This window comes from Salmo salar, chromosome ssa18 (genome assembly GCF_905237065.1).
Source record: "Salmo salar chromosome ssa18, Ssal_v3.1, whole genome shotgun sequence".
In the NCBI taxonomy this organism is placed as follows: Eukaryota; Metazoa; Chordata; class Actinopteri; order Salmoniformes; family Salmonidae; genus Salmo; species Salmo salar.
Window position 1 is genome coordinate 21,358,108 of NC_059459.1, and position 15,882 is coordinate 21,373,989.

The window sequence follows — 15,882 nt, forward strand, 5'->3', positions numbered from 1 at the left end:
TCACATGGATAGGCAGACCATTCCATAAAAATGTTGCTCTATAGGAGAAGCCCTGCCTCCAGCTGTTTACTTAGAAATACGAGGGACAATAAGGAGGCCTGCGTCTTGTGTACGTGTAGGTATGTACGGACCAAATCAGAAAGATAGGTAGGAGCAAACCCATGTAATGCTTTGCAGGTTAGCAGTAAAACCTTGAAATGAGCCCTAGCCTTAACAGGAAGCCAGTTGGAGTGATATGATCACATTTTATTGGTTCTAGTCAAGATTCTAGAAGCCGTGTTTAGCACTAACTGAAGTTTATTTAGTGCTTTATCCGGGTAGCCAGAAAGTAGAGCGTTGCAGTAGTCATGGATACATTTTTCAGCACAATTTTTGGACAGAAAGTTTCTGATTTCTGCAATGTTACGTAGATGGAAAAAAAGCTGTCCTTGAAACAGTCTTGATATGTTCATCAAAAGAGAGATCAGGGTCCAGAGTAATGCAAGGTCCTTCACAGTTTTATTTAAGACAACTGTACAACCATCAAGATTAAATGCCAGATCCAACAGAAGATCTGTTTCTTGAGACCTAGAATCTCTGTTTTGTCCGAGTTTAAAAGTAAAACATTTGCCGCCATCCACTTCCTTATGTCTGAAACACAGGCTTCCAGGGAGGGCAATTTTGGGGCTTCACCATGTTTCATCGTACAGCTGTGTATCGTCCGCATAACAGTGAAAGTTAACATTATGTTTCCCGAATGACATCACCAAGAGGTAGAATATATAGTGAAAACAATAGTGGTCCTAAAACAGAACCTTGAGGAACACCAACATTTACAGATTTGTCAGAGGACAAACCATCCACAGAGACAAACTGATATCTTTCCGACAGATGAGATCTAAACCAGGCCAGAACTTGTCCGTGTAGACCAATTTGGGTTTCCAATCTCTCCAAAAGAATGTGGTGATCGATGGTATCAAAAGCAGCACGAGGACAGATGCAGAGCCTTGGTCTGACGCCATTAAAAGGTAATTTACCACCTTCACAAGTGCAGTCTCAGTGCTATGATGGGGTCTAAAACCAGACGGAAGCATTTTGTATAGATTGTTTGTCTTCAGGAAGGCAGTGAGTTACTGCGCAACAGCTCTTTCAAAAAATGTTGAGAGGGATGGGAGATTCGATATACGCCGATAGTTGTTTTCATATTTTCTGGGTCAAGGTTTGGCTTTTTCAAGAGAGGCTTTATTACTGCCACTTTTAGTTTGGTACACATCCGGTGGATAGGGAGGTGTTTATAATGTTCAACATAGGAGGGCCAAGCACAGGAAGCAGCTCTTTCAGTAGTTTAGTTGGAATAGGGTCCAGTATGTAGCTTGAAGTTTTAAAGGCCATGACTATTTTTATCAATGTGTCAAGCGACATAGTATTAAAAAACTTGAGTGTCTCCCTTGATCCTAGGTCCTGGCAGTGTTGTGCAGACTCAGGACAACTGAGCTTTGGAGAAATACGCAGATTTAAAGAAGAGTTCGTGATTTGCTTTCTAATGACCATGATCTTTTCGTCAAAGAAGTTCATGAATTTATCACTGCTGAAGTGAAAGCCATCCCCCCTTGGCGAATGCTGCTTTTTAGTTAGCTTTGCGACAGAATCAAAAATACATTTTGGATTGTTTTTATTCTCCTCAATTAAGTTGGAAAAAGAGGATGATCGAGCAGTAGTGAGGGCTCTTTGATACTGCACGGTACTGTCTTTCCAAGCTAATTGGAAGACTTCCAGTTTGGTGTAGCGCCATTTCCGTTCCAATTTTCATGAAGCGTGCTTCAGGGCTCGGGTATTTTCTGTATACCAGAGAGCTAGTTTTTTACGACAAATGTTTTTGTTTTTAGGGGTGCAACTGCATCTAGGTTATTACGCACGGTTAAATTTAGTTCCTCAGGTGATTAACCGATTTTTGTACTCTGACGTCCTTGGGTAGGTGGAAGAAGTCTGGAAGGGCATCTAGGAATCTTTGGGTTGTCCGAGAATTTATAACACGGCTTTTGATGATCCTTGGTTGGGGTCTGAGCAGATTATTTGTTGCGATTGCAAACGTAATAAAATGGTGGTCTGATAGTCCAGGATTATGAGGAAAAACAGTAAGAGCGACAATATTTATTCCATGGGACAAAACTAGGTCCAGAGTATGACTCTGGCAGTGACTAGGTCCAGAGACATGTTGGACAAAACCCACTGAGTCAATTATGGCTTCAAAAACCTTTTGGAGTGGGTCTGTGGACTTCTCCATGTGAATATTAAAGTCACCAAAAATGTGAATATTTTCTGCCATGACTACAAGGTCCGATAGGAATTCAGGGAACTCAGTGAGGAACGCTATATACAGCCCAGGAGGCCTATAAACAGTAGCTATAAAAAGTGATTGAGTAGGCTGCATCAATTTCATGACTAGAAGCTCAAAAGACGGAAATGCAGTCATTTTATATGTACACTACCGTTCAAAATGTTGGGGTCACTTAGAAATGTCCTTGTTTTTGAAAGAAAAGCAAATTTTTTGTCCATTAACATCACATCAAATTTATCAGAAAGACAGTGTAGACATTCATGTTTTAAATGGCTATTGTAGCTGGAAACAGCTGATTTTTAATGGAATATCTACATAGGTGTACAGAGGCCCATGATCAGCAACCATCACTCCTGTGTTCCAATGGCAGGTTGTGTTAGCTAATCCAAGTTTATAATTTTAAAAGGCTAATTGATCATTAGAAAACCCTTTTGCAATTATGTTAGCACAGCTGAAAACTGTACTTCTGATTAAAGAAGCAATAAAACTGTCATTCTTTAGACTAGTTGATTATCTGAAGCATCACCATTTGTGAGTTCGATTACAGGCTCAAAATGGCCAGAAACAAATAACTTTCTTCTGAAACTAGTCAGTCTATTCTTGTTCTGAGAAATGAATGCTATTCCATGCGAAAAATTGCCAAGAAACTGAAGCTCGTACATCTCGTACAACGCTGTGTACTACTCCCGTCACAGAACAGCGCAAACTGGCTCGAACCAGAATAGAAAGAGGAGTGGGAGGCCCCGGTGCACAACTGAGCAAGAGGACAAGTACATTTGAGTGTCTAGTTTGAGAAACAGATGCCTCACAAGTCCTCAACTGGCAGCTTCATTAAATAGTACCCGCAATACACCAGTCTCAACGTCAACAGTGTAGAGGCGACTCCGGGATGCTGGCCTTCTAGGCAGCGTTGCAAGGAAATAGCCATATCTCATACTGTCCAATAAAAATAAAAGATTAAGATGGGCAAAAGAACACAGGCACTGGACAGGGGAACTCTGCCTAGAAGGCCAGCATCCCGGAGTCGCCTCTTCACTATTGATGTTCAGACTGGTGTTTTGCGGGTACAATTTAATACAGCTGCCAGTTGAGGACTTGTGAGGCGTCTGTATTCTAGTCATGGCTCATCCTCTATAACTACTGCTGTACACACCTTTTCTATTCACATTTCATATTCCTTCAGAAAGTATTCACACCCCTTGACTTTTTCAAAATGTGTTACAGCCTGAATTTGAAACAGATTAAATTTAGATGTTGTGTTTTTAGGATTTATTTTACAAATGAATTAGAAGTGAAAAGTTTAAATGTCTTGAGCCAGTAATGATTCAACCCCATTATGTCAAGCCTAAATAAGTTCAGGAGTAAAAATGTGCTTAACAAGTCACATAATAAGTAGCATGGACTCTGTGTGCAATAATAGTGTTTAACATGCGGTTTAAATGACTACCTCATCTCTGTACCCCACACATACAATGATCTGTAAGGTCCCTCAGTCGAGCAGTGAATTTCAAACACAGATCCAACCACAAAGACCAGGGAGGTTTTCCAATGCCTCACAAAGAAAGGCATCGATTTGTAGATGGGTACAAATTTAAAAAAGCAGACATTGAATATCCCTTTGAGAATGTTGAAGTTATTAATTACACTTTGCATGGTATGTCAGTACGCCCAGTCACTACATAGATACAGGCGTCCTTCCTAACTCAGTTGCCGTAGAGGAAGGAAACCGCTCAAGGATTTCACCATGAGGCCAATGGTGACTTTAAAACAGTTACAGAGTTTAATGGCTGAGGATGGATCAACAACATTGTAGTTACTCCACAATACTAACCTAATTGAGAGTGAAAAGAAGGAAGCTTGTACAGAATACAAAATATTACAAAACAAGCATCCTGTTTGCAACAAGGTACTAAAGTAATACTGCAAAAAATGTGGCAGTGTGATTAACTTTTTGACCTGAATACAAAGTCATAGTATATTTGGAGCAAGTCCAATAAAACAAATTACTGAGTACCACTCTACATATTTTCAAGCATAGCGGTGGCTGCATCATGTTATGGTATGCTTGTAATTGTTAAGGACTGGGTAGTATTTAAAAAAGAAACATGGAGCTAAGCACAGACAAAATCATAGAGGAAAACCTGCTTCACTCTGCTTTCTACCAGACACTGGGAGATGAATTCACCTTTCATCAGGACAATAACCTAAAACACAAGGCCAAATCTACACTGGTGTTGCTTACCAAGAAGACAGTGAATGTTCTTGAGTGGCCCAGTTACAGTTTTGACTTAAATCTACTTTAAAATCAATGGCAAGACCTGAAAATGGTTATCTAGCAATGATCATCAACCAATTTGACAGAGCTTGAATAATTTTGAAAATAATAATGTGCAGATGATACACAATCCAGGTGTGGAAAGCTCTTAAAAACATTTCCAGAAAGACTTAACTTTAAATCGCCGCCAAAGGTACAAAGTATTGACTCAGGGGTGTTATCAATACATTAGCAAACATGTTTATGTCATCACGGGGTATTGTGTGTACATGTAGATGGGTGAGAATAAAAATTGTAATTTCATACATTTTGAATTCAGGCTGTAACATAACAAAATGTGGAATAAGTCAAGGGGTATGAATACTTTCTGAAAGCACTGCATTCACTACACCTGCTACAGAACATGAGAGCAGAGTTGAGCAGTTGGAAATCTTTCCCTGTCTTTCCTACCGCTCTGATAAATTCACTCCGCGCTCACAGGCCAAATTTGATTCATTCATTAAAATCAGAATTTAACAAACAGCCATCTATTTTTTTGACTATCTGGGCCTACCAATTATTTTTTTAGGTATTGAAACCAAACCATATCGACTTGAATGAAAAGTGTTCTTTTTTTGCTGAGTTTAGGTCAGGAGCCAGACAGAAGGAATGGAAATGAATTATTTAGGCTATATTATTTGAATTATTTCAAGGCTATAGCCTACAAAGAAATACATTGAAGCATTTGCGAGTGTGACACAATAGGCTGGTAGTGACATAAAGCGCTCAGCATTTAAACAACATTTCATTGTATTAAAGTCTATAAATTGAATGTAGGCTGTGACTTACTTTGAATTAAATAAAAATTAAACTAAAAATGATTCAATAGTGCTTTTGAATTCATTTTTAGAAACATGAGTTTGGCCAGTCTGACTTCAGGCTCATGCGATGGTACCTTTCTTTTAGCATGTGCACGTAGTAAGTACACTATCATGCTTTTGGGATAAGTGTATTTTCAGATTCCACAATGATTCTTTAGTTGTGGACACTACATCACCACACTCCCTCTCTTACTCTTGGTCCTCATCTTTGTAAGTCACCTTGATTTTGCACCTGTGTGATTTATCAGTTTCTTTATGAAAATATTTAGCGAACTCTATGACAGCTTAAGCAAGGGGCTATAGCAGCACACAAGTAGACTACAGATGCATGCTGGGGCGGGCATGCCCTGAGCTCTTGAAGTGAGCGCTACTGGAGCGAAATTGGAGCGGGCGAGAAGGCCGCCGCTCCAGCCTTTGGGAATCTCGCACCAGTCACATACTCTGACCCGCTATAACATCTGCTAAACTGTGTACGTGACCAATAAGGGAGCTGGATTCCGCACTCAGGTTTTTTTCCCCCAACCTTCCCTTATGATCAATTGATTAGTATGGTTCACTCACAGGCCTACACAATGGATGATGTAACGAGTACACTCTGCATTGTATAAAAGATTGGGATATGGATGGAGGGAAAACTAAAACGTGTGTTAGCAAAGAAGTATTACAAACCAATTGCTGACAAACTGTCACACCATTGGATTTCTAATGTAATCATACTGTATCAGAACCACAGCACCACAACAAGGAATCAACTTGGACTGAGACTTGCCATGCTTATCTGAACCTATTAATTCCAGACTTATTGTCAAAACAAGTTGACGGCTAAGCGGATAATTGATTTAGTCTCAGCGGCTCTCCCTTGAAGAAATATTCATGAGGCCAGTATTGCTGGCAGAAGGCTGAAGGAACTTTAATTGAGATGCTGCGGTCCATTTCAATGAAATGGTAATCATGATGCAGTATCATTATAGGGTTCTGTCTGAAATGAAAAGTGTTTGTGTACAGGGACACAGGAGAACAGAGTTGATTGATTCAAGCGTAGGAGGCAAATTGGGGTGGACTTGTGTTTGAATTGATAAGCATTGAGGGATGTGCGTGCGTGTGCAAGTGTGCGTGCATTCAAACAGCCAGTCGATTCCCATGGAGAACAGCTGGAGTGTATCATTGCGGTCAGAGCTCAGGGTAAAGGTTAGCTGGCTTAGGCAGGAAGGAAGATGCTTAGCCCAGTTCCGTCTCCAATACCAGTATCTTATAGTGAACATGGCTGGCTCCTCAGCAGTATTCAGTCCATCTGTCTACTGTATCTGAACAGTTTGCTTCACCTGTGTCTAACTAACAGTTTGCTGTAGTCCCACTCCTGCTGTTTACTGTTTGTTCTGGCAGTCACGGTTCCCACTGTCCAGATGTCCAGCAGACTCTCTGCAAGTTGCCTGGCGTAGCTGCAGTCCAGGCCAGTTCAGTCAGTCCAGCTATCTCAGGTGCAATTAGGCTTATTCTGGAGGGCTAACAGCTGTTCTGGACAGGCAATTTGGTGCTGTCGTTGACCATTTCAATGTGTTAAATTTATGAACTATGTTTTCTGTTATTGACTGCCTATGACACCTGTTAATTCATAGTAATATCATCTCTATGACAGAGAACGTAGGTATAGTTTTACCCATAGAAATAATAATGAATAGTCAATGATGGCATAATGGGCAGACTGGCAGCCATTTGGAGTGTACCCATGCCAGGAAGTAAAAGCAGGAAGTGTACCCTTCAATCTGTGCTGTGATTTGTTGAGTCAACTCACATTCCCCAAAAATAAATTCCATTGCATGAGCCACATCAGTTAGAATCATTTGAATGAACATTCTACAGTACCATGGCAATCCAGCATTAGTTGATAGAACGTTCCAAAATACCATAGAAATACCAGGCAGCCATTGCGAGTGTGCCCATGAGTTTACCGGTCAATTGCCAGGGTTAGAGCTTCCAAGCATGTTCAATTCATTCTTATTTCTGAATGAGGTGAGACAAGGAGGAGCAGACTGAGGAGAACATAATAGCTGTAGCCCAAACTAACAGCTCTCTCTTCTCTACCTCCATATTCCCAGCCATCACACCTGAGTTCGGAGCCTCTCCTCCCTCCACACAGTTTCCACTCCCACAGCTTGCGGCGGCTGCCCCACTACCAGCCCCTCCACATCAGCCACCCCATGCCTGTCTCCCTGAGTGTGGGTCAGCAGCCCCTGCCACCGGTCCCACCCCACCACAAGGCTCTGCCGGCCCACACCGCCCTCTCCCCACCACGGGCACCGCCCTTCCACAGCCTGCCCCGACAGCAGCCCTACAGAATGGACCAGGTTAGTACTAACTGTTCAGCTATACACCATGAATACAAATACAGATGGATTTCCCTTATTGGGGATTTCTTTGGAAATTGATCTAGCTCGGATCGACATAGTAAAAAGTTGATTGATGAATTTCCACAATCCATAAAATTCTAAGAACATATTCCAAAAGGACAATCGGAATACGTCTTCACTCACTTATTCATAACACCTGCCTTAGGTCCCAATACCCATACTACTACACAATGCATAAGTTATGGACGTTACATACTAAATAGTGTGTTGCTATAACCATTGGAACAGCCCTACAGTTCTCCATACATCGTGGTTTGTGCTGAGCCAGCGGGGCTGTGTATAGAGGATGTAAGTCCATCTGTCTGCTCAGGGCTCACGCAGGCAGCTGATCTGTATGTGTGGAGCACCGTGTCAGTTGTCCGCAGGTTTATGAGGCACAGTGTACACTAGCAGATGCACGTAAAAACAGACATTAACTTTAAGATGTTACTTTTCTCTCTGGTATATAAACCACATAACTGCTCCCAGAAGTAAGGAAAGACCATGCAGGAGATGGAGAGAGACAGATATAGATGTAATGCATCCTTCTCCTGAGGTACTCTCTGTTGAGGTGTGGCAACTGATGGATCACATATGTGGGAATGGAGTGTGTGTGTGTATATTTTGGTTTCCATAGCAGCCTAGCTCAGTTCAGTTCCCCAATGAGAAAAAACATCCGAATATGGTATCTGTACATCCAAGCCACTCAGGTTCTCTTGTACTTTTTTTTTTTTAACAAAACATGAAATAATGATGAAATTCAAACTCATGAGCAGTATACACTGTGTACAAAACATTAGGAACACCTTTCAAATATTGAGTTGCACCCCCCTCCCCCTTTTTCCCTCAGAACAGCCTCATTTCTTCTAGGAATGGACTCTACAAGGTGTTGAAAGTGATGCTGGCCCATGTTGGCTCAAATGCTTCCCACAGTTGTGTCAAGTTGGCTGGATGTCCTTTGGGTGGTGGACCATTCTTGATACACACGGGAAACTGTTGAGTGTGAAAAACCCAGCACCGTTGCAGTTCTTGACACACTCAAACCGGTATGCCTGGCATCTACCATACCCCGTTCAAAGGCACTTACATCTTTTGTCCTGACCATTCACCCTCTGAATGGCACGCATACACAATCCTGTCTCAATTGTCTCAAGTCTTAAAAATCCTTCTTTAACCTGTCTCCTCCCCTTCATTTACACTAATAGAAGTGACATCAATAAGGGCTCATAGCTTTCAACTGGATTCACCTGGTCAGAAAAAAGTACTTGATCCCCCTGCTGATTTTGTACGTTTGCCCACTGACAAAGAAATGATCAGTCGATAATTTTAATGGTAGGTTTATTTGAACAGTGAGAGACAGAATAACAACAAAAGAATCCAGAAAAACACATGACTAAAATGTTATAATTGGATTTGCATTTTAATGAGGGAAATAAGTATTTGACCCCTCTGCAAAACATGACTTAGTACTTGGTGGCAAAACCCTTGTTGGCAATCACAGAGGTCAGACGTTTCTTGTAGTTGGCCACCAGGTTTGCACACATCTCAGGAGGGATTTTGTCCCACTCCTCTTTGCAGATCTTCTCCAAGTCATTAAGGTTTCGAGGCTGACGTTTGGCAAGTTGAACCTTCAGCTCCCTCCACAGATTTTCTATGGGATTAAGGTCTGGAGACTGGCTAGGCCACTCCAGGACCTTAATGTGCTTCTTCTTGAGCCACTCCTTTGTTGCCTTGGCCGTGTGTTTTGGGTCATTGTCATGCTGGAATACCCATCCACGACCCATTTTCAATGCCCTGGCTGAGGGAAGGAGGTTCTCACCCAAGATTTGACGGTAGATGGCCCCCATCCATTGTCCCTTTGATGCGGTGAAGTTGTCCTATCACCTTAGCAGAAAAACACCCCCAAAGCATAATGTTTCCACCTCCATGTTTGACGGTGGAGATGGTGTTCTTGGCGTCATAGGCAGCATTCCTCCTCCTCCAAACACGGCGAGTTGAGTTGATGCCAAAGAGCTCCCTTTTGGTCTCATCTGACCACAACACTTTCACCCAGTTGTCCTCTGAATCATTCAGATGTTCATTGGCAAACTTCAGACGGGCATGTATATGTGCTTTCTTGAGCAGGGGGACCTTGCGGGCGCTGCAGGATTTCAGTCCATCACGGCGTAGTGTGTTACCAATTGTTTTCTTGGTGACTATGGTCCCAGCTGCCTTGAGATCATTGACAAGATCCTTCCGTGTAGTTCTGGGCTGATTCCTCACCGTTCTCATGATCATTGCAACTCCACGAGGTGAGCTCTTGCATGGAGCCCCAGGCCGAGGGAGATGACAGTTCTTTTGTGTTTCTTCCATTTGCGAATAATCGCATCAACTGTTGTCAACTTCTCACCAAGCTGCTTGGCGATGGTCTTGTAGCCCATTCCAGCCTTGTGTAGGTCTACAATCTTGTCCCTGACATCCTTGGAGAGCTCTTTGGTCTTGGCCATGGTGGAGAGTTTGGAATCTGATTGATTGATTGCTTCTGTGGACAGGTGTCTTTTATACAGGTAACAAACTGAGATTAGGAGCACTCCCGTTAAGAGTGTACTCCTAATCTCAGCTCGTTACCTGTATAAAAGACACCTGGGAGCCAGAAATATTTCTGATTGAGAGGGGGTCAAATACTTATTTCCCTCATTAAAATGCAAATCAATTTATAACATTTTTGACATGTGTTTTTCTGGATTTGTTTGTTGTTATTCTGTCTCTCACTGTTCAAATAAACCTACCATTAAAATTACAGACTAATCATTTCTTTGTCAGTGGGCAAACGTAGAAAATCAGCAGGGGATCAAATACTTTTTTCCCTCACTATATGTCATGGAAAGAACATAATGTTTTGTACACTCAACCGAAATGTCCGCTATGCTGTTTGACTACCCAAGGGTCGTCCTCATGGTCTAAATAAGGTTTCACACTTCAGGCAAAAAGATACATCTTGACTTAGGTCTGCTGAGGGGCACAGTTGGTGTTGAATGTGGGTGTCCATATCATGTCATATGGTGACCTCTTTTCTACATAGACTCCTGTCGTGGAGTATCTGATCCAGAACTACCCCTGCTGAGTAGGATTCATTCTCCATATATCCACCACAGAGATGCAGACACACAACACTCAATGTATAAGATGCATTTAACAACAGATCTAGGATCTGATTACCCTACCCCTTAACTATCAGAGAGATTAAAACGCATCTGATGCAGGGTCAGTAGAGGCAACTTCTACTTACTGGGAGCAACTCCAGTCTGGAAAGAAGTCTTAAATCTGATTAGGTCTTTATTTCAACCTCTGTGGGGCCTCTCTGGTTTTATCTGCATCAGAAGATGATTCAGCTGCCATCTACAAGAGGTGATATTATTCTCTGAGTTTAGAGAAAAGGCAAATTGAAGCAAACAGACCGCTGTTTCACATGAAGTGGTTTCTGCTGTTTGTCCTAATACAAGAGTCTTTAGATGTGGTTTAAGGTACAATACATTAACACTAGTGCTGTAGACTCTAATGTGTTTTTGTGAGGGCAGTCATATCCGGTCTAAGAGCTTGATCGACTACAACGGAGTAGCCTCACACACAAGTTATTTTCAAAGAGATGGCTAACAACAGCATACGAGTTCCAATAAAAAACACAGTTCCACTTACCAGATGATGATAATTTGAATCTTAACTTTTTGTTGAAAGTTATTCTTGAAAAGGGAGAAGCTAACAAATTAGCAAAAACATCCTCTTTGATAACACCTGCTGCAGTGACCTGGTGGCCTTTGAGAAGGCAGAAGTTTCCACACGTTTTTGTAAAAACTGTGCCACCCTTTACAAGTCAAAATGTGATTGGTTGATTCCACTGTCACTCCAAAATGATGTCCTAATACAGTTGAATCACAGAACAACGAGACAGATATTTCACGGATGTATAAATGTGAAGCATCCGCTTGGCGTTTCCACTACCAAACATGATAGTGAGAGGAAGCCAAGTGTCAGGCAGTGGGAGAAGATGAAACAAGATGGATTTTGGCTGACATTCTGCTAATATTCTCATTAACAATCTCAGTACAGTTTTCTGTTCCCAAACTAGAATCTGTTATGAACAGAGTAGACTAAGGTTTGTAGACTTTACCCTTTGCTAAAGTAATAAAAATTGCATTGTTTGGAAGGAGTGCAAAGCCGAATTGCGTTATTGCACACGGGAACTTTACAGAGTAGGAGTTCCCTAAAGGAAATATGCAAATATCTACTACAACGCGTCAACAGGATCTCGCTAGCTCGTGCTTGGCTCTGCCCACCTCCTTGCTCGTTCTGCCCACTATGACTCATTTGTTCCCATTTGAAACGACGGGCTGTAGTCTATATTGGTTGAGTTATAAAAAATCTTTGGTTGAATGGCAGATGCCTTCTGTCTAGCTTCTGATGACCTAGCCAATGGCTGATTTAGCTAGCTAGATTTATCTCCCCAGGGACAACCAAAGAAAAAATCCTGATTGGATATTTTTTTCTCTCTTCAGTGCTAACCCTGTCCTTTCCAACAAAAATTGAAGAGATTAAATCAGAACATCATTGAAAATAATATATTATTATTATTATTATTATTATTATTTAATAACTCCTTAGCCCTTCTCTGAAGGTGTAGAAGGCCCTCATTGTTTCCCACTGTGTTTGGGTTAGTAATAATTTGTAGTGGCTCCATTTTCCCTCAGTATGCATTTCTTCACCATTCCGAATGTCGTAAGAATCCATATGTTCTTCTAAAATATGAACACAGATATACTGAGCATTGTGAACTCTTATTACAGTGACGATTTGACAAAATTACAATCATTGTCTTGAATTGGACTTTTTCTGGTCTCGGTCTTGACTCAGTCTCGGACCCCTTGTCCCCCTTCCGGTCTCGGTTTTGACTCAGTCTCGCCTCCCTCCGGTCTCGGTTTTGACTCAGTCTCGCCTCCCTCCGGTCTTGGTCTTGACTCGATTTGCTCCTGTCTTGGTTTTGAATCTGTCTCGCTTTAGGTAGTCTCGAACACAACACTGCTGTCTTGTCTTCAGGTGCTACTATAACCCCACTACTTTGCCTACCGCAGCCATGTTCAAACCACTCACATAATGGAACAATATTATTTCACATCAGTGGAACAAAACATTTCAAGCATTGTCGGTATAAATCACCTTCAAGCAGTTGCTGACACTGACACATAAAACATTACAGAGCTGGAAGTCCCTACAAACTCATTTAGTTTAGGACACACTTTCCACTCTTAATATGTGACAGTGATTTCGGTGATTTCACAACAACATGGATGAATGTTTTCACACTTCATTCAGTTCTCTAAATGCTTTGCATTTGGTGTTTGCTGAAACTTGGCACTTATTTGTGAGTATTGCTCAAGGTTTCTCCCTTCCCTCCCTACAAACTGTACAGAGCAGCTGGGATGCTGCTAGCAGATGTTTGTCATTACCTCGCCCTCCCCTCCCTGTTTTAGATTAGTAACACATGATGACACATCGTTTAGTTAAACTTCCAGAGAGAACTGCTACAGTGGTGGCTACAGACCTGCATTGTACAGAGCCTACCTTATGTTGGTTACACACTATAACACAGTGCCCTCTAGTGAGGTTTCAGTACCAACACTACTCTTCAACTTCTGGTTTATTGTTCCTAGGACTGTGAGAAACCCAGTCCACCCCAGAAGCCCCTGCCTGCAGACCCTCTGGGAAGGAGGGCTCGGGTAGGACGCAGCACCTCGGTGGTGGGGGTTCGCCTCCCTGGACCCATCCCTATCCCCATCCCCACCGTACCCAGACCCCTGCTCACCAATCCACAACTGAACAGGTCTGTGCTACGGTGGCCTGGCTGGCACAAAGTTTATAGGTTTATGAGGAGTGGATGTTCTTTTTTTTTTAAAGTAATCTTTGCTCTGCATTGCATTCACTTGTGCTTTTTTCACTTTTCAGACCTGCACCCACACAACCCCTGAGACTGCCAAAGACTCATAATTTTGACCGCTGATCTCAAAGAAGATCTGAGGGAATGGAAAAGTGGAGCGCTCTATGGATGGAGACCCATATTTGCACTACAAGAATATCAGACCTTTGCAACTTTGAAAGTGTCTCAGAGTTTTAGGGAAAGGAGACTGACTTCAAACCTTGGTGCTGTACCTCTGCTTTTGTTGTCCTTGCTCAGGTACAAATGAACTATTTAATGTCTATATTTATTATTACTGTGTGCACAGTGCACTCTGGTAGACCCTATTGACAGTAGCATATTGAGACTTGCATCGCTGTTGGTGATTCTTTTTTTTTACCCCCAGCAAAATCAGAAGACCAGATTGCCATATAATGGAGGGTATGTTTTTATATATACAGTTAAGGCGAGTCATACTGAAAAAGGTATTTTATTTTTATCCTGTGAAGTTCCTAGAATAATTGAATAGAGAAACACAGATTGGGTTAAAGTTAAAGGGAAACAGAGCACTGCATGGAACACTGAGAGTAACTTGTAACTCACTAAGCAGCAGTGTTAGGGACTGGGAATTTTTGTTCAGTTTATCATTAATAAGAACTGCTTTTACATTCAAAGGCGTCCACTCACTTCATAATCAGAAACGGTGTTGACTGACATGTTGGACGTATCAATTGAGGTGTGTTTCGACTAATCCAATTCAGTGCAAAAGCAAGGGAATTGTTCAGAATGGACACGTACTTGAGAATTGACTGTTACGTGATCTTTGTATTCATACATGATCTTTATTCATATACAGTTGAAGTCAGAAGTTTACATACACTTTAGCCAAATACATTTAAACTCAGTTTTTCACAATTCCTGACATTTAATCCTCATAAAAATTCCCTGTCTTGGGTCAGTTAGGATCACCACTTTATTTTAAGAATGTGAAATGTCAGAATAATAGTAGAGAGAATGATTTGATTCAGCTTTTATTTCTTTCATCACATTCCCAGTGGGTCAGAAGTTTACATACACTCAATTAGTATTTGGTAGCATTGCCTTTAAATTGTTTAATTTGGGTCAAACGTTTCGGGTAGCCTTCCACAAGCTTCCCACAATAAATTGGATGAATTTTGTCCCATTCCTCCTGACAGAACTGGTGTTACTGAGTCAGGTTTGTAGGCCCCTTGCTCGCACACGCTTTTTCAGTTCTGCCCACAAATGTTCTATCAGATTGAGGTGGCCACTCCAATACATTGACTTTGTTGTCCTTTAGCCATTTCGCCTCAACTTTGGAAGTATGCTTGGGGTCATTGTCCATTTGGAAGAATAAGATCAGAGAATAAGATCACCTCTTGTAGATGGCAGCTGAATCATCTTCTGATGCAGATAAAACCAGAGAGGCCCCACAGAGGTTGAAATAAAGACCTAATCAGATTTAAGACTTCTTTCAAATGGACATGCTTTAACTTCCTGACTGATGTCTTGAGATGTTGCTTCAATATATCCACATAATTTTCTTTCCTCATGATGCCAACTATTTTGTGAAGTGCACCAGTCCCTCCTGCAGCAAAGCACCCCCACAACATGATGTTGCCACCCCCGTGCTTCACGGTTGGGATGGTGTTCTTCGGCTTGCAAGCATCCCCCCTTTTCCTCCAAACATAACAATGGTCATTATGGCCAAACAGTTCTATTTTTGTTTCATCAGACCAGAGGACATTTCTCCAAAAAGTACGATCTTTGTCCCCATGTACAGTTGCAAACCGTAGTCTGGCTTTTTTTAGGGCGGTTTAGGAGCTGTGGCTTCTTCCTTCCTGAGCGGCCTTTCAGGTTATGTCGATATAGGACTTGTTTTACTGTGGATATAGATAATTTTGTACCTGTTTCCTCCAGCATCTTTACAGGGTCCTTTGCTGTTGTTCTGGGATTGATTTGCACTTTTCACACCAAAGTACGTTCATCTCTAGGAGAAAGAACACGTCTCCTTCCTGAGTGGTATGACGGCTGTGTGATCCCATGGTGTTTATACTTGCGTACTATTGTTTGTACAGATGAACGTGGTACCTTCAGGC

General features: G+C 41.8%; 1 protein-coding gene across 2 annotated transcripts in view; it reads left to right on the forward strand.

Moving 5' to 3' along the window:
• LOC106577034 (disintegrin and metalloproteinase domain-containing protein 12) overlaps positions 1-14,870 on the forward strand; it is a 158,452-nt gene extending 143,582 nt beyond the window's left edge. The window contains exons 21-23 of one of the 2 annotated variants that reach the window (XM_014154703.2): positions 7,549-7,797; positions 13,524-13,693; positions 13,816-14,870. In XM_014154703.2, the coding sequence (XP_014010178.2) occupies positions 7,549-7,797; positions 13,524-13,693; positions 13,816-13,870 (474 nt within the window). In that variant the 3' untranslated portion in view covers positions 13,871-14,870. The remainder of the gene's footprint in view (positions 1-7,548; positions 7,798-13,523; positions 13,694-13,815) is intronic. The other variant, XM_014154704.2, reaches the window with a different exon arrangement.
• Positions 14,871-15,882: the final 1,012 nt, after the last annotated feature.